At 37.2% G+C, this 19367-nt stretch overlaps 1 protein-coding gene across 3 annotated transcripts in view; it reads right to left on the reverse strand.

Annotated features, from left to right (window-relative positions):
- Positions 1–1216: 1216 nt before the first annotated feature.
- The window catches only part of IL15 (interleukin 15), a 78798-nt gene continuing 60647 nt past the window's right edge, over positions 1217–19367 (reverse strand). Inside the window, exons 2-8 of one of the 3 annotated variants that reach the window (XM_079920532.1) lie at positions 13333–13431; positions 11896–11993; positions 10485–10569; positions 5377–5421; positions 3317–3454; positions 2577–2631; positions 1539–1656 (exon numbers count right to left, since the gene is read on the reverse strand). In XM_079920532.1, coding sequence (XP_079776658.1) covers positions 2596–2631; positions 3317–3454; positions 5377–5421; positions 10485–10569; positions 11896–11993; positions 13333–13344 — 414 coding nt within the window. In that variant the 5' untranslated portion in view covers positions 13345–13431 and the 3' untranslated portion in view covers positions 1539–1656; positions 2577–2595. Of the gene's footprint in view, positions 1657–2576; positions 2632–3316; positions 3455–5376; positions 5422–10484; positions 10570–11895; positions 11994–13332; positions 13432–19367 lie in introns of all 3 variants that reach the window. The other 2 variants (XM_079920531.1, XM_079920533.1) reach the window with 2 other exon arrangements.

Here is a 19367-nt window from a genome sequence, read left to right on the forward strand (position 1 = left end):
AGAGTAGAAGCATGATCATGACTGTGGTTGACAAATGCCATCATTCTATCTAGACTATTTTTATCTCAGAGAAATATACTGTCATGTTTTAGACATTATCATTCGCATCTAGAAAGATTAAACTAAAAACAGAATTCCTGTAATGTATTTGGGTTTAATGCACATAGTAAAATTTTCTTGACGTATTACAATAATTTGACCTCTAATTGAATAATTATCAAAAAATCTGTATTTTAACTTTTAAAATTGCTGCTTAGTACCTTCTGATACAATAAACAAAACAATTGCATTATCAAAAATTCCATTTCAAATGAAATTTAATAAACTGGTACAATCCCAATGGCTGCTTTTGTCTATCTGTCTGGACTGAGATCAGGGAATGAACTGAGAGCAAACACAGGACTCTTTGGAAGTGAAATGGAATACAGATTTCTCTAAAACTATCTTGAAAGAAAATTTTAAGCATACATTGACTAAAAGAATGAGATACATGAGCCTGGATGGGGCACTGGACTCCAAAAGAATGTTTCAATAGAGAAATGGTTTGTACTGTGAAATGGAAAGAAATCCAGTTCTTAGGAGATCAATTCCTGCCATTTAGTCTCTCAGTAAAGACTGCCAGAAGTGAACCGGGGGAAAGAAATTTGTGATGAAATGAGAATATTTCATTTCAGTCAGTTCCATTTGAAAAGAGTTTGAAAATTTTAGACAGTATACTAAAAAATAATAGAAACAATTATTTTATGCCAGATCATGTTGACTTTAACTCATCAGCAGTTTTTTATTATACAAACATGGCAAATACAATGTGGAAAAATAAAATACCTGTACTTGGGGAAGCATGAAATATAAACACCGGTGCAATCATTAGTTTTTGATACACAGTTCTACCTATCAGTGAAGGTTTATTATTGCCATCCCCACCTGAGATGGACTGATGCACATTCCATGCCGGGTACTTGCAAATTCTCTCTCTCATAACAAGCGCTTTATATATCAATAACAGAATTACTGGTCTCACATCTAGTTCCTCCTTTCTCGTTGGTAGTCAATTCTCCCTCCAAGTGCTACACCTAAAGGAGAAGTAAAGGAAGGCTGGTAGTCAATTTCCACATTGGTTGGGGCATCCTCTTTACGTACAGCAGTGGTGTCCAGCCCCAGTGGTTGTTAAATAATCTGACTATCACCCTTGAACCAAACACCCTCTATTTTCTTATGACATAAAATATCAGTGCAATTTCAAAAGATAAAATATATACACAATTTTATTCAACATTTTACATTATGCTACAAATATGTACAATCTCAATAATAAATTAAAAATAAATGAATAAAATAAGTCCTGCGTTCGTAGACACCATGGTACTCAATGCCATTGTTCGGCCTTCATTTCTGTGAGTTCATCCGATCAAAGATCCTGATCACCCTCTTGCCAGAAGAGTTTATTTTGGCAGCATATTTGAAATGCTGAGTGTTTCGTTGTTGCCTCTAAGCAGTGGGGAGATGTTTGTTAATAATAGAAATGCTGAAAAGGATTAGCTGCACTTAAGAAGGGTTGATGAACATTTGCACAATATGTACAAAACTCTTCAAAAATTCTTTAATGTTTTTTTCCTCCAGCTCCTCACATTTTTTGCATCCCGATTCAGTTTTATACTGCAAATAAAAAGAAAGGATTAGATTGGAAAGTCTAAAATATGCCTTTCCTGCAAATCTCATATCATTTGAACCATATGGTGAAGTCTTGAGACATAAATTTGTTGGTAGATTAACTATCATATTAGGAAGAACGATGGGTGATTTGATGAGGGCTGATTTTTCCTAGAGTGAATTAAGGACAATGAAAAAAAAAATTGAAAAAAAAATAATCTATTGAATCATGAACTTCTGTTTAGAGTCCTTCAATAGTTTCTGGTCATCTACCCCAGCATGAAGTCCATGCGTCACTGCATGGCATGCAGGCCCTCCTTGAGCGGTTCCTTACCTATTTCTTTCACGTTTTCCACAGCTCAAAGATATGCCCTAGGAACACTGGGCTCATGCCTTTAGCTCCCATACATACATCAGGCTATTAGGTGCCTCGCTGTCTTTGCGTTTCTCTCTGCCTGTTCCACACTTCTATTTTAGCTACTACCACTCACACTTAAGATCATTCAGGCGCTGTTTCCATTAGGAAGGCTTTTCTGAACCTGAGAGCTCCTGGGGCTGCACGAAATGTCCCTTCTCTGCATTCTCAGAACCTCTTGTTTAGACTCCGTCTTGTATCACATCATGTATTACATTGATATCATGGAGCTTTATGCTTCTCATACCACTCTTCTCTAGGCTTTTCCAGGAAGGCAAGGCTATGTATTTTTGCTCCCCTAGCATTTAGCATAGGGCCTGGCACATAATATTCACCCAATTATTATTGGTTGAATACAACTATTTCGATGAATACCACAAATTATAGTAATTTAAACAGTTTCAGAGAGACCTTCAAGATGGCGGAGGAGTAAGATGTGGAGATCACCTTCCTCCCCACAAATACATCAGAAATACATCTACATGTGGAACAGCTCCTACAGAACACCTACTGAACGCTGGCAGAAGACCTCAGACTTCACAAAAGGCAAGAAACTCCCCACGTACCTGGGTAGGGCAAAAGAAAAAACAGAGACAAAAGAATACGGATGGGACCTACACCTCTGGGAAGGAGCTCTGAAGGAGGAAAAGCTTCCAAACACTAGGAAGTCCCTTACTGGCGGAAATGGGGGGAGGCAGGGGGCAAGCATCGGAGCCAAGGAGGAGAGCACAGCAAAAGGGGTGCAGAGGGCAAAGTGGAGAGATTCCTGCACAGAGGGTCGGTGCTGACCAGCACTCACCAGCCCGAGAGGCTTGTCTGCTCACCTGCCGGGGTGGGTGGGGGCTGGGAGCTGAGGCTCCAGCATCGGAGGTCAGACCCCAGGGAGAGGACGGGGGTTGGCTGCGTGAACACAGCCTGAAGGGGGCTAGTGCACCACAGCTAACTGGGAGGGAGTCCAGGAAAATGTCTGGAACTGCCTAAGAGGCAAGAGACCATTGTTCTGGGGTGCGCGAGGAGAGGGGATTCAGAGCACTGCCTAAACAAGCTCCAGAGATGGGTGCGAGCCGTGGCTATCAGTGCAGACACCAGAGACAGGCATGAGACGCTAAGGATGCTGCTGCCGCCACCAAGAAGCCTGTGTGCAAGCACAGGTCACTATCCACACTCCCCTTCCGGGGAGCCTGTGCATGATTTCTCCCAATCAAGCCAAGAGCATCTGATGTAGCTCTGCATAACTACTGGATAACTCACCTCAGTGGAAGATAAACTGCTGTTTGCTAGGATGATAAGGTTTTCTACTGTATCGTTAATGTCTGAATTTCTGGACTCATGCAAAATCACATGTAACTCCAGGAGAAAGCATTTCATCGCTGTTACTTTGCAACTGGGCTAAAAGAGATGCAAAGAACCATTTTGAAAGAGAAAAGGAAAGAATTATTTCCCCATTATTCAGTTTCACACAGATGTAATTTTGATGTTTTAGAAAGCCAATCCAGCTATTTTATAAAGAAACACAACACCCCTAAAAAGTTTTACATAGGAAGCAGCTTGATTTTTTTCTTCTCTTTTGGCTTTGATATCAAAACCAAAACAAACTGAGAACAAAACAGGAAGGATGGTGATACTGTATAGAAGAAAGAACATAAAACTAGAAAACGTGGAAATGATAGGCCACTTTTTCCTCACAAAGCACATTTCCTCTGTGTAAAGGACAGATAATACTGACCTGAGACTCTCAGAACATTAATAGAGATGGTGCATATGGAAGAATTTCTTAGAATCAGATCATATTGTTAACATTTTAAACAGTGGTGGCTGCTAATCATACTATTCCTGCAAGTTCCAAAGTTCCAGAGGCAGACGTGATTCCAAGAAATTTCTTAGAAAAATCAAAGCAGGTGTATGGTCTATTCACAGGCTGGCCATATCAGAAAGGTACCTTTCAGGTCCCACAAAAATACATTTCCCAAGAGGATTACTTTAACAAAAACTTAAACTTCAAACAAAAGAAGCATTTAATGAGCACGTGGGAATTTGACCACGACGTGTCTGATTTCCTGTTCTCAATGTTGTGCACAGTGCCTGGGACTCTGCAGGCACTTAACAGGTGCTTACGGAAGGAAGGAAGCAAGGAAGGAAGAAGGAAGGAAGGAAGGAAGGATGACAGCCAGGTGCCTGGGACTAGCAATATTCCTTATTCCCCCACAGCAGCTTCTCCGGATTGAAAGGGTAATAAATGCTGTCACCATGTCGATAATAAACTAAATAATAAATAAAATAAATAATAAAACTGAGGTTCAGAAATATTTAGTGTCTTCCAAGGTAACAAAGCTTGGAAGTGGCTGAGTCAGGGTTTAAATCTAAATTTCAATCTCAACTACTTTCTACAACCCACGGGTTGCGAGGTTATCGTCTTACAAAAAAAGCAATCTCAGGATTCGGAGTGCTGGTGGTTAGCTGACTGCTTTCTACTTTGAAGAATATGCAAAGAAAAGTGGAAAACATGCTGAAGCCAAAAGAGGGAAGCAATTTCTAGCACGGCAGCACTATCTAAGTGAATGATGGGTATCTGTTCTTTCTAGTTTCTGGCTGTGGCTTCTTTCCAATGCTTAGAAAGTCTTGATAGGGCAAAACCTTCTATTGCAGAGAAATTCTACTTAAGGAATAATAGAGAGAGGGCTCACTGTTCTGAACGCACACAACACAGTTTGTTTTTCACGAAGTGAAGATGTCAGGGATTTGTTTCTTGGTTTTTTGTAGCCAATTCAGAGGGAAAGGACTAGCAACTCAGCTGAAATCCTATATGACTAAGGCAACGTCAGCAGCATATTAATGAAACAAGTTCGAGATCAGTTTTGAATTCTGATAGACTTTGTGGGTTGTGTTTGGTTTTTTTCTCACATGGAGAGTAACCAGTCAGAATCCCTTTTTGACAACGGTAGAGATTCAGGCAAAATGTAGAGCATGAATGTATTTAAACAATTTGTAAAAAATATGATTAAAAGTGATAATATGCTACAGCACTGGAAACAACTGATATATTGGATACTTTTAAATTGCCTGAGTTAACTTGATTCTTGTATTTAACTGCATCATGATTTAATTGCATCACAGAAATATATACTACATTTTGTTGGACATTGATGGGAAAAGTTTATGTTTTGATTCGGCAATGATGCTACCATGAAAACAGCATCTATGTAAAAGTTAGATTTTAAAACTATACACAGTCCAGTAAACTTATGAAAATATACTTCTTAGACCTTTGAAAATTGGAAAATATAGCAATATTGAAAACAAACTATACTCACATGAGCATTGCTTTCAGTATATAAAGTGGCATCCATATGTATAGACTGAAATGGAAACAAAATTCGGTAATATGAAAAACCATTCCCGCTTTAGATATAATGAGAACAACCTACTGAAAACACGAACACTTTTTTCAGTGAAATTCTTTATTTTGAGATAATCTTAGATTCATATGAAATTGTAAGAGAAAATACAGGCAAATCCTGTGTACGCCTTCACTGTTTCCTCCAGTGTTGAGGTCCTGCATAACAGTACAATAGCACAACCAGGAAATTGACATGGATGCAATCCACCCACTTTGTTCAGATTTCACCAGTTTTATGTGCACCAGTGCGTGTGTGCGTGTGTGTGTAGTTCCATGCCATTTTATCAGAGGTGTAAATTCACGTAACCACTATCACGGTTAAGATACAGAATCCTCCTGCTACCGTTGTATAGCCACAATCAACTTCCTCCAGACATGCTCCTCCCACCTCCTACCATCCATCGAATCCCCAGCAACCACTTCTCTGCTCTCCATTCCTATGATATCATTTCAAGAACGTTATATAAATGGAATCATACAGCATATAACCTTTTGAAATAGGCTTATTGAACAACTTAATAGACTTTATTTTTTAAGCAGTCGTAGGTTTACAGAACATGAGCAGAAAGTACAGAAAGTTCCCATATGGCCCCTTGGCCCCCTCCCAAGTTTCCCCTATTATTAACATCTCGCATTAGCGTGGTACATTTATTACAATTGATGAGTCAATATTGATACATTTTCAACTAAAGTCCATAGATTCCATCAGGGTTCACTCTTGGTGGTGTACACCTATAGTTTTTGACAAATGTATAATGACATGCGTTGATCATTACAGTATCATACAAAATAGTTCCGCTGCCCTAAAAATCACTTGTGCTCCACCTTTTCATCCTTCCCTTTCCCTTATCCCCTGTTGTATTGTATCCAACCTTTTCCAGAGTGTCATATAGTTGGAATCATATAGTATCCTATCATATAGTATGTAGCCTGTTTTGATTGGCTTCTTTCATTAGCAATATGCTCTTAAGGTTCCTCCATTCCTTTTCATGGCTAAACAGCTTATTTCTTTTTATCACTGAGTAATAGTCCATTGTATGGACGAACTACAGTTTGTTTACCCCACTGGCTTTTTTTCACACAGCATAATACTCTGGAGATCCACACAACCTGTTGTATCAGTAATTTGTTCCTTAGTACTGCTCACTATTATTGTTTGATATAATGTACTGAAGCTTAACTGTTGACCTGTTGAAGGACATTTGGGTTCTTTCCAGTTTTTAGCTATCATAAATAAAGTTCTATTAACATTCATATGCATGTTTTTGTGTGAATGCAAGTTTTCATGTCTCTGATATAAATGTTTGAGTGTAACTGTTGGATCATACGGCAAATGCGTGTTTTGTTTTATAAGAAACAGCCAAACTATTTTAGAGTGGCTGTACAATTTCACATTCTCACCAGCAATATATAAATGATCCAGTTTCTCCACATCCTTGCCAGCATTTGGTATTATCAATATTTTTTATTTTAAATATTCATATAGGTGACATGTCATTGAGGCTTTAATTTGCATTCCCTAAATAAAATACAGCCATTTATTGGTACTTTCTCTCCAAAAAAGACTTAGGGTGATTTATGATTTCTTCCTTTCTAATATGCATACTTATTATTTCTTATTTTTCTTGCCTTAGCCTTTTATTTCTTTTTTTCTTGCCTTGCCAATTGAGCTAAAGTTTCAATACTATGTTGAATAAGAGTGGTAAGAAAAGACATCCTTGCCTTGTTCCCAATTTTAGGGGAAAAGCAGTCAGTCCCCATTAAGTCTAATGTCGGCTCTAGGTTTTCTGTACATGCTCTGTAACAAACTGAAGGAGCTTCATCTTTATTCCTTGTTTGCTGAGAAATGTTTATCATGTTTATCATTGAAGAGGTACTGCAGTTTTAAGATGTCTTTTCTGCATCAATTGATATGATCATATGATTTCCTACTTTAGTCTACTCATATAGTGGATTACATTGATTGATTTTCGAATACTGAACAGGTCTTGCATTTGTTACATTTTGGTAGTTTGTGGTTTTTGAGGAAATTGTCCATTTCCTCCAAATTATCAAATTTACGAGAATAAAGTTGTTCATAGTTTTTCTTTCGTATCCTTTTAATGGTTGTAGGTTCTGTAGTAAGACCCCAATTTCAGTCCTGATACTAATGGCATGTGTCATCTCTTTTATCTTTGTCAGGCTTTCTAAAGGTTTATTGACTTTATTGATTTATTTTCCCAAAGTAAAGAGCTTTATGTTTTGTTGATTTTTGTCTATTGTTTTCCTGATTTCAATTTCCTTCCTTCCTTCCTTCCTTTTTATTCCTTCCTTCCTTCTGCATGTGCTGGGCTTATTTTGCTCTTTTCCCAGTTTCTTGAGACAGTAACTTAGATTGGTAAACTGAGATCTTTCCTCTTTTCTAAGGTAATCATTTAGTTTTATCAATTTCCCACTAAGTAAAGCTTTAGCTAAATCCCACAAAACTTCCTATGTTGCATATTTGTCTCCATTCAGTTCTATATTTTTAAATATCCTTTGAGACCTGCTCTTTGACCCATGGAATGTTTGTAAGTGTCTCATTTAATTTCCAAGTGTTTGGAGATTTTCCGGTTGTATTTATGTAATTGACTTCTACTTGATTGCACTGTGGTTGGATAACATATTCTGCATGATTTCAGTTCTGATAAATGTGCTAAAGTTTGTTTTATGGCCCAGGATATGTTCAGTCTTGGTGAGTGTTGCCTGAAAAAAACGTTTATTCACTGTTGTTGGATGAAGTGTTTTTCTATGGAAATGAGATATTGTTGGTTGACTGTGTCATCCAGTTCTTCTACATCCTGTCTGATTTTCTGTCTAGTAGTTCTATTTGTCACTGAGGAGGTACTAAAGTCAACTATTAATATATTTATGGATTCGTCTGCTTCACCTTTCGGTTCTATTATTAGTTTTTGCTTCTTACATTTTGAGGCTCTGCTGTTTGGTAGGTACACATTTAAGATCATTATGTTTTCCTGGTGGACTCATCTTTTACCATGATGTAATGTCTCTCGTGACTCTCGTAACTTTATTTGCTGTGAAGTCTACATTATCTGATATGAATATAGCCACTTCTGATTTGTAAAATTATTGTGTGAATTATTATGTGCATGTGCCTCCGTTTCCTAGAGCTGCTGTAGCAAGGTATCACAAAGTAAGTGTTTTCAAACAACAATTCATTCACTTACAGTTCAAAGCCAAGGAGTCAACTGGGCCTGTTCCCTCTGAAGGCTCTAGAGAACTGTCCTTCCTTATGGCTCCCAAACCCTTTGCAGCTCCAGGGGATCCTTGGCCTTCCTTGGCCAGTAGCTGTATCATTCCAATCTCCTGTGGCTTGTAGCTGCCTCGGTTTTCATACGGCCTTCTTCCCTGTGTCTATGTATCCTGTCCTCTTCTTATAAGGACAGTAGTCATTAGATTTGGGACCACCCCACTCCACTATAACCTCACCTTAACTAATTATATTTGCAAAGACCCCATTTCCAAATAAGGATACATTCTGAGGTTCTAGGTGGACATGAATTTTGGAGGGACATTATTCAACCCACTACAGCATGGGTTTCTCTTCTTTTAATTTCAACCTACTTATGTCATTTTATATATATATATATAATATATACATATTATATATGTATATATGTGTATATATTATGTATACATATTATATATGTATATATTTGTATATATATTATATACACATTATATGTGTATGTTTGTATACATATTATATATGTATATATTATATATACATATTATATATGTGTGTATATTATATACACACATATATAATATGAATATATATTTGTATATACATGTATATTTGAAGTGAATTCCTCGTAGACAGCATAAAGTTGGTTTGTCTTTTGTTATCAATTTGGCCAATCTCTGTCTTTTATTTGTATTCTTTTTCTCCTCTCCTTCTAGGATGAGAATGCTAGGAATGCTAGATCTTTTACTGTCCCAAAGATCCCTGAGGCTTTATTTGCTTTGTTTTCAGTCTATTTTGTTTCTATTATTCTATCCTCAAGTTGACTGTCTTTCCTCTGTCATATTCATTCTGCTAATGAGCCTCTCCAGTTTGTTTCATATTCCACTTGTTGTATTTCTTAGTTCTGTAATTTCCATTTGGTCCATTTTACATATTGTATTTCTTTGCTAAGACTTCCTGGTTTTGTTTTTTTTTTCAGTTGTTTCAAGGATATTCGTAAGTGCTTGCTGGTACATCTTCATGATACCTGTTTTAAAATCCTTGTCAAATAATTCCAACATCTAATCCATCTCAGTTTCAGAGTCTGTTTCCGAGTCTCTTCTCATTCAAGTTGTGATTTTTCCTGCTTCTTGGTATGAAAAGTGATTTTTCAATTGTATTCTGGTATTTGGGCTATTATGTCAGGAGACCCTGGTCCAATTTGAATCTTCTGTTTTAACATGCAGCCACCCTGTGTATGCTTAGCATAGAGGTTCTGACCCATGTTTGCATGTTGTGATTCCAATGACGGTTCAGTTTTCAGAATCTTTGTGGTGCTAATTTGAAAGGTTTGGTACACCTGCTGACCCGGGACTCTCACTGGTCCCTGTTGTATCGCCCACACAATAGTACAGCCCATATTTCTCCCCTCTACAGGTTCTGCCAGGTCAGCTGGTGTCTCCAGGTGGGAGAAGCATTCTCTAGCCCATGGAATAGACAGCCCTTCCCTGAGTCAGGCCATTCCCCCCACAAGGGCCCCAAAGCCGCCTGGTTTCTTGGGTAGGAAAAGGGAGTCTCTCTAGTGGGTGGTGACGGACAGCTCTTCATGCTGGGCCACTCATAAATTGAGTTTTAAAGATAATTAGGGTCTGAAAATTCTAAATAAAAGAGGTCATTTGAGGTGCTACGAGGCTCACCAATTCTACAGAAACATTTTTGTTTCAAGTGAGATTTCACTAAGATTGACAGCAAAACACAAGGAATAACATACTGCATAGCAATTACACCAGATATTTTATGGAAAAATGAGTACTCACTTGAATAAGATCTTCAATTCTTTTCAAATCACTTATTACATGCTGCCAGTTTGCTTCTGTTTTAGGAAGACCTGCACTGATACAACTGAAAGCAAAACCAAACAGCAAAGCATTTTGAATGAACATAATATTGTCTTGATGAATACTATAGGCAAAAGGGCAATCAAGACTTTTTTTTATCCAACAAGTGAAAAGATGAGTGCCATCCTTGCCTTTGTGTATTCGACAGCCTTGTAGATGAATATAAAAACTGAACATATAGTACAACTCTGATGCTTTAGGCTAGCCTGATGACCAACCTGCATTAAAGAAAAGCCTAATTTGAAGGGATGACTTATAAATAACCTGGTGCAATTTATCACCATGAAATAAAAACAGTGCATGATGTGTGGCAGTGCTCAGTAATGTTTTTGAATGAATTATTACTTTTCTTTAAGTAGAGGTCCCATCAGACTTTTATGTCTAATAAATGGGTAAAATTCTTAAAATAAGCAATCATCTTTTTCATGTAATGATCTTGACAGTAAATATTCTTTGCAATAGGTTAAACATGCCCCTTGCATGCTCCTTATAGCAGCTTTCTCCATAAATGTTATGGACTTGAGCCTAATCTAGTCATAAAACTAGATCATATAGCTTACTTACTGTTTGTAAAACAGTAACCTAATATCAGGACAAAAGACACATACATTGACCGAGTAACTGTAGAATAATTCTTAGAGCTTCAGGAAAAATAGTCTCTCCTTGATGGGTCCTGTACAGAAGCATGAGAGCCAATACTACTTTCTTCTTTTGAGAGGAGGATTTACCTGCACAAATCTACGGTTCCCCACAGCATGAAGGCATTATAGAGTAAAACTGAACTGAGAGATTACATAACTATAGGTTGGGTGAGTGCAGTGTATTAGTTGCATCTAACAGAGAAGAAAAAAGTTAACAGGCATGGAAAAATATGAAAGTTTATTAGGAAGAAAAACAAAAGGCCTCAATAAAGAAAGAAATGTTTTAAACTGAACTAACATAAGGCTCAAATGATAGGAGAAGTCAGTGCCAGGGACAGATAATAAAGTAATGTGGGTGAGCCCTCAATATCTAATTTTTTTTACTGGTGTGAAAATCACACAGGATATTAATAAAGAGTGTACTTCCAATTTTAGTTAGATACCAAGAAGTCCAATTTATTTGCAGGATATAATACTCATTTGGAATATTACACGAATATAGAAATGCTCTGTAGGCTGTTTACCAAACCTCCTCTGAATCTCCCATAATCTGTCCTCTATCATGCCCCAAATACTGAGTACCTAAGGATTTAAGCAAACTGAACATAAACCAATTTAATAGAGAAGATATTGAAGAACAATGATCATGGTTATTAACATGATGATTTTATGCTGAAAGATAAAATTACCCCAAAATGAAGACATGAATGCCAGCCTCAGTTAAAAAATGACTGTTCAGAAGTAAACACAAGTAGCACTGGATGGAAGTACTTCTCAAATATGGTTTCTGAAAAATATAATCATAGACAAAGTGGTTAAATTTTTTAGTTAAAAATTTTTTAGCTAAAAAGGAAGAAAACTGGGTCATTTGTAGAGATGTGGATGGATCTAGAGACTGTCATAAGAGTGAAGTAAGTCAGAAAGAGAAAAACAAATATTGTATATTAACGCATATATGTGGAATCTAGAAAAATGGTACAGATGAACGGTTTGCAGGGCAGAAATAGAGACACAAATGTAGAAAACAAATGTATGGACACCAACGGGGGAAGGTGGCAGGGGGTGGTGGTGGTGGTGTGATCAACTGGGAGATTGGGATTGACATATATACACTAATATGTATAAAATGGATAACTAAAAATAACCTGTTGTATAAAAAATAAAATTGAAAAAAATGAGATTTAAAATAATTTTAAAATTATCATATTTTTAGGTTCCAAAATGTAAATATATCAAGATTTCAAAATTCCTTATCAGAATTAATGAAATTAGAATTTACTTTTTTTGCTTTCCTCCCTACCTTCAGCTCTGTCTCCTATGTGCAAAATTCTTCAATACGTATTTTTCCAGATGCATTTCAATGACAATAATTTAAAGAAAATATACATATTTACTAATTTACATATATGCTAATATTAGCACTTAATTTGTTTCTATTATCCTTAACCTCCTTTTCACCCTTCTTTCCTAATATGTCCAACATATTTCATACAACACAAATTAGTAACATGAATTACTAATATAGGTGTACTAGTTATATATTAATTTCATGTGATGATGAAATTAAAAATTAATATCATTTGGAGAAAAATTGGATAGAAATGGAACCAACCAAAGATACTCTATACCACCCTGAGAGTCAATATATAATCATTTTTCTGGGTGATTGAGGAAAATCACTTATCTTAGAACTTCTCAGAGTTTCAATGCCTCTGCCTGCCTCTTTAACATTGTCAAAACCTTTATAGTTTCAGACAGCAGTGTTGACTTAACCACTTAACCTCTAAGAATCTGTGCTTCACGTAGTCTACACTGAAGGGATGAATAACACCCAGACCTGTTAAAGACTATATAACTTACTGAGTACATAGACACTTAAAGAACAAAACAGGGTGAGATAAGTGAAATAATACATTTACAACAACATGAAGGGCACATCAGGGTGTTAACAGACTTTAAAAACCTGTTTTACTTATTTTCAAACCAACAACAATCCATATGTGAACGTACCTCTGTGACTTCCCAACATATTTAGAGAAGAGCCACATAACTTATTATGAAGTATCTGAGATACAAGTGACCTTTTAAGAAAAGTCCATATACTATCTTTATCTAATTTTTCTTACCAAAATTCTCATTACTCAATGCCAGAGTAAATCCTTAAGTATTGAAGAAGAGCTGGCTAAGGCATTGGGTTTCCAGCAGCCATCCATCCAGAATACTTCCTACAACACAACCCAGAGTAAAGATGATCCATTAAAAACACAAGTGGACAAATGGGGGGAAAGGAAGGGAAGAGAATGAATATTTACTGAGCACCTACTTTTCCACGGGCACTCTATCAGTCACTTGATATGTGTATCACATTTAATCCTCAGAACAATCCTATGGTGTAGGGTTAGCAGCATTTGAGTGAGCTGCCCAGGTCCCACAGCAAGTACAAGACTGCCAGGATTTGAGACCAGGTCTGTCTGATTACAGAGCCCAAGGCCTTTCCACTACATTATGTTCCTGAATTGGTGAAATTCCAAAACCATATTAATGAAAAGCAGAAGCAGCCAAATATCTTATGTATATAAGCTACTGACTGTTAATGTAATTTATAACAGAAGTAGCTACTTCTACAGACATGGAATAGACGTCTTCAGTCTTTAAATCACCATTAATTGAAACATCATCTGAGAATTTCATAAGTAACAAAATTTGTTTTCTTTAATTCAAAGTGGCGAAGAATGTGAAGATTACACATTCCCATATTCAATTCCATTTTATTAAAGAAAAATTTTAAACCAAAATATATAAAATATAAACAATTATTTTTGCCATCCTTCTAAAATAGTATGTATTTGTTGACCTCCCCTTCAAAAATCAAAATCCACCACATCTCTTGACATAAACTTTCGCTGAAAAATTAAGTTCTGTAGACTAAAATTATGTTATTTTTCAGATGTTTTTAAAATATAAAAATGATTATAATATATGATGTATAACTCTTTAAAAGAAAAACTGGGATTTAACTAGGTATTAAAGATACTGTAAGAATATATCCAATAAAAATGCCCTTTTTTCCACAACTAAATATTAAGTCTAATCCTCCTGTTACATACAATCTAAACCATCCATTAATCAGTTTAATTAAAGCAACCTCTCTTTGTTACTGTCATAATCATTCTCTTCGTCTATGTTATCTCAGTACTCCAAATTTTTTGCTAAACTTTAAAATTATCTTTGTAATTTCACCCAAAGTCTCTTAAATTCCCTACCTCCTTTTTAGTTGCAGGATCCCCCCACGTCACATTGTTCAAAAAACAAGATTTACTGACTTGGGGCCAAGCAGTACAAAGGGTGATATCGTTGATAATAGGCCTCGTGAAGCTGCTTGTGTAAACAATGAGGATTTCAGTCCTGGGCTCTTACATCAGTGAGTCTCCACACGCGCAGGATGTTAAAATCTCATCAATGAGACTTTCACTGCCCTGTCCAACTACAATTAGTCAAGGACAACTAAGAGCTTTAGCCAGAATGCTCCATGCCAAGCATGGTGGAATTAGTAGGAAATGGCCTCAAAGACTTCTAACAAATAACAATAATGGAAACCAGTGTTTACTGAAAGGAAATTTTTACAGCTTTGATTGTTATTTGGCAAAAAAACTGACGTGGTTTTCTGGGCTGACAGCAAAGACTGATTTTTCATAATTGGAGGCTTTCAACCTTCTACACTTACTGTATGTAGCTCTGTGGATCAAAAACTTTACTAGGAATGTGTGTGTGTAATCCATGTGCGTGAAGAAGGCCTGAAAAGGTAAAATACTCTATAACTTTCTCTTTGACCAGGACTCAATGTTAACATTTAATATAATATCATTAATGATGGCAATATTAATTAGAATAAGTATTATTTACCGAGTGCTTTTAGTTTTACAAAATCATCTCACATACGTTACCACATTCCATCCTGGCCATATCTTTATGTGAGAGATATTACTCTTATTTTACAGTGAAGAAATTGAGGTTCTGAGACATTAAGTGACTTGCTTGAGGTAAATGTCATACATGTCGCTATCAGAATTCTGCCTCAAAATCCAGGTTGCACAGGCGGAGGAGAGATGCAAGAATATTACAAACTCTATGGTTGAGAAGTGGAGGCCCCTTACTATAGGAAACATCTGACCCATCCCGTGTGAATCATAAAAAGCCACTGCTCTCTGATAGTTTAAAAACAGGTCTTTCACTTGTGGTTGCCAAGGGGAAGGGCAGCTAGGGGAGGGATGGAGTGGGAGTTTGGGGTTAGTAGATGCAAAATATTATACATAGAATGGATAAACAACAAGGTCTTACTGTAGAGCACAGGGAACTATATTCAATATCCTGAGATAAACCATAATGGAAAGGAATATAAAAAAGAATGTATATATAAATATATATATATAACTGAGTTACTTTGCTGTGCAGCAGAAATTAACATGATGTTGTAAATTAACTATACTTTAATTTAAAAGAAACAGGTGTTTCAAACTGTTCTGACATGAAACAGAACTTGAGTCCTTTCACATACATCATCTCATTTGTCTCCCACAAAATACCTGTTAGAGACAAGTGGCTGAAACCAGGTTAATTACTTTCTGAGAAGTGTAGGAATGAAATAAATTGTCCACTTCCTTTTATGTCATATTTTTGAAGAATTATGGAAGCACTGTTTAACCCTGCCATACAATATGCATATGGTCATGAAAGGCCCCCACCATCAGCATCTTTGGTTTTGTCCTTCATTCACCTGGTACCTAGATCCAGGAATAAAAAAGACCAAATCCCAACCCTACCCTCAAGGAGCTCTCAGAGTTTAAGCAGGACTTTTTTGACTCCTGTGACTGGGTCTCACTGCAGGGTACCCACTGATCTTGTGGCAGTGCTGTTATCTTAGCCTGATGTCACTGCCCAAGAGTAAGACACCATGGAGAGAGGATAGTCCACACAGTGGGGTGGCAGCTTTAATTCTGCAATGACTTGTGAAAATAAATGTAAACATTATATTCTATACCAATAGTAGAGTTTTTCCCAGTGAGGAAATACAATCTAGCACACCACTGTTTTGTTTTATTTATTCTGTTTAATGATTTACTTGCCTAGTCACACATTTAAAATAAACTTAAACAGACTTAGCAAGGAAAGAAGAGATATAAGTATTGGTTTATTTGGTAAACATATGTATCTAATCACTCAAAAAAACTAAAATTGAGGGCAAGTCAAGGTTGATTGCTTATGTGGAATATAAAGAATGTAAGATAGCATGGCTGTCCTTGATCCAATATATTTATTGAGTACTCACTACATGCTAAGCATTTCTGTATGACCTTGGAGTACATCAGTGAATGTAGGAGACAAAGAACCTTGGTTTCTGGGAGAAAGACAGACCATATATAGTATACATAAATAAACTGAATGTATACTTCATTAGAAAGTGGTTAAATGATATAGGAAAAAGCAAACAGAATAAAGTAAAAAGGATGAGCTTGCAACTTTAAGAAGGGTAGTCAGGGCAGGGTTCAGGGAAGATGAAATTAGATCAAAGACTTAAAAGCAGAGAGGGCATGAGCTTCAAGGACATCTGAACGAAGAACATTCGAAGCAGGGGATACAGCTGGAGCAAAGCCCCAAAGGCAGCTGCACACCTATGAGTTTGAGGATCAGAAAAGACACCAGTGGAGTGAGCGAGGCAGAGAGCAGTCTGAGGCGAGGTCAGAAAGGTAGGGGGAAATGGGGATAAGGTCAGGCCCTTGCAGGCACTGTAAGAATCTGAAGTGAGAAACCACTGCAGCATTTTGAGCAGATAATTGATGTCATCTGAGTGACCTTTGTAAGAATCCTTCTTGGCTCCTGTGTAAGGATAGGATGTGGGGGTGGGCAAGTATGGAAGCAGGGAATCATGCGGCTCTAAGAATTTAAGTGAGAGATGGTGATGTTGAACAAGGTGGGTGGCAGTGGAGAGGGTCATATGGTTAGAATCCGGAAACACTTTTATGACAGAACCAAAAGGATTTCCTGACGGACTGGTTGTGAGCGGAACGAGAAAGAATTACTCAAGTCTTTTACCCTGAGCACCTGAGAAATGGAGCTGCCATCAACTGAAACAGGGCAGGCTATGAGTGGAGCATATATTTTGAAGGGAGGGGGCCGATCAAGAGTTTTAGTGTTGGATATGTTGAGCTTGAGAGGTCCACTAGATACACACACGGAAATGTCAAATAGGCGGTAGGAGACGTAAATCTTGAGTTCAGGAAAGTGGCTGGGCCTGAAATAGGTACGGAATTCATGACACTGGTTGGGATGACCAAGAGAAAGTTAGAGAAAAGGCTAAAAAAAGGACCAAAGACTGAGCTAGGGTAATTAGTCAGGGAGAAAAAAAAAAGAGTCATAAAGAAAAACAGACAAGTGAGAAAAGGAGAAATGAAGAGAGTGTGATGTTCTAGAAATCAAGTGAGAAAAGTATATCCAGGGAAAGGAAATGATGATCATGTCAGATGTGCTGATGGGTCAGGGAAGACACAGACTGAACGCTGACCAGTGGGCTTAGCAACATGGAGGTGATGACTCTGAAAAGAGCACTTAGAGGGCGGTAATAGAGGCAGAAGCCTACCTGAAATGGGTAGCAGAAAGTGAGAGGAAAGGATTGTAAATTGCTAGTGCCGGACAATGTTTCGAAGAATACCACTCCAAAAGGTGATAACAGATGGTAGAAAAGGAGGGAAATAACAGCACATTTGTATGCTGAGGGAAAAACTGAAGATGTAAGAGAGAAGAACGATTGCCAGAGTGATGTTCTTGAATAGGCAAGCTGAGGATGAGGATGATATCTGTGATATTGTGATTTATAATAAAATATATATTTGGTCTTCATCCTCATTTCTGGCCCATAGCTCCTAAAACCCTAGGAATTTCCTAGTGACACGATGATCAAGAGTCTTTGAGAGTTGGGGCTTCCCTGGAGGCGCAGTGGTTGAGAGTCCGCCTGCCGATGCAGGGGACACGGGTTCGTGCCCGGGTCCGGGAAGATCCCACATGCCGCGGAGCGGCTGGGCCCGTGAGTCATGGCCGCTGAGCCTGCGCGTCCGGAGCCTGTGCTCCGCAACGGGAGAGGCCACAACAGTGAGAGGCCCGTGTACAGCAAAAAAAAAGAATTGTGCTCTAAATCAGACACAGAGCAGTGTTTTAGAGACTGAGGAGGTAACGTCTCTCCAGGCTAAAATCCTACATTTGGTTCCTTCTAACAGACTGTGATATATTCCCCTCTCTTGACAGATTTACCCCAATACACATTTGTTTTGTTTTGTTTTGTTTTAATGAGGCCCTCGGGCCTTGGGAATAATATCACACTTTGTACTGACCTCTTAGTGTTCAATGTTAATTCTCTAACATTTAGTAATCAGTCCCAATTTGAGTATAGTTGAGAAAGTGGTATCTTTAATGTCTTAAATTGTCCTGTCATTAAGTGTACTGGCATTTTTTCACTAGTTGCTTTCAAACTGTTTTCAATGGACACCCATAAGAAATTTCCAAATAAGAAATTTCATTAAACACAATCTGTGTTCAATATTAAGGCTAAAAAAATCCAATATGAACTATGTTACCATGGGTTACTACTGAGATTTTTAAAAACTACTTCATATAAAAATATGATTTGATGTTGGTATTTAATTCTCTCGTAAGACCACACAACATGTCATTAGGGCCTATAAATCTCAACAGTTTATCGAAACGACAAAAATAAATGATTAAGTGAGATGTTTCTTAGTATTTAAAAAATATCTTTCATACCAGACCTTAGAAAATTTAAGATCCATAGAAGGTCTGTGATATAATGATGTGAAAATGCATTCCAGGAAAATAAAAAAGTTATCCAAGAAAAAGAAAGATGTGGATATAAGAAATTATGGAGAATAAAACATATAATATTTATACTTGGGTATAAATAACAAATGGCAACATTTCTTAAAAGTCCATCTTTTTAATCTGATTCGTTCATTTATTTTGCAAAACTGTGAGATTCTTGTGGTTAGAAACCTTGTTTATCTTGTTCATTACTGTACCTCCAAAATATAAAAGCATACTAGGTACAAAACAAGCATGTATTACATGTTTGTTGGATTTTTTCATTTGTTTACAA

This window comes from Stenella coeruleoalba (assembly GCF_951394435.1).
Source record: "Stenella coeruleoalba genome assembly, chromosome: 4".
Lineage (NCBI taxonomy): Eukaryota > Metazoa > Chordata > Mammalia > Artiodactyla > Delphinidae > Stenella > Stenella coeruleoalba.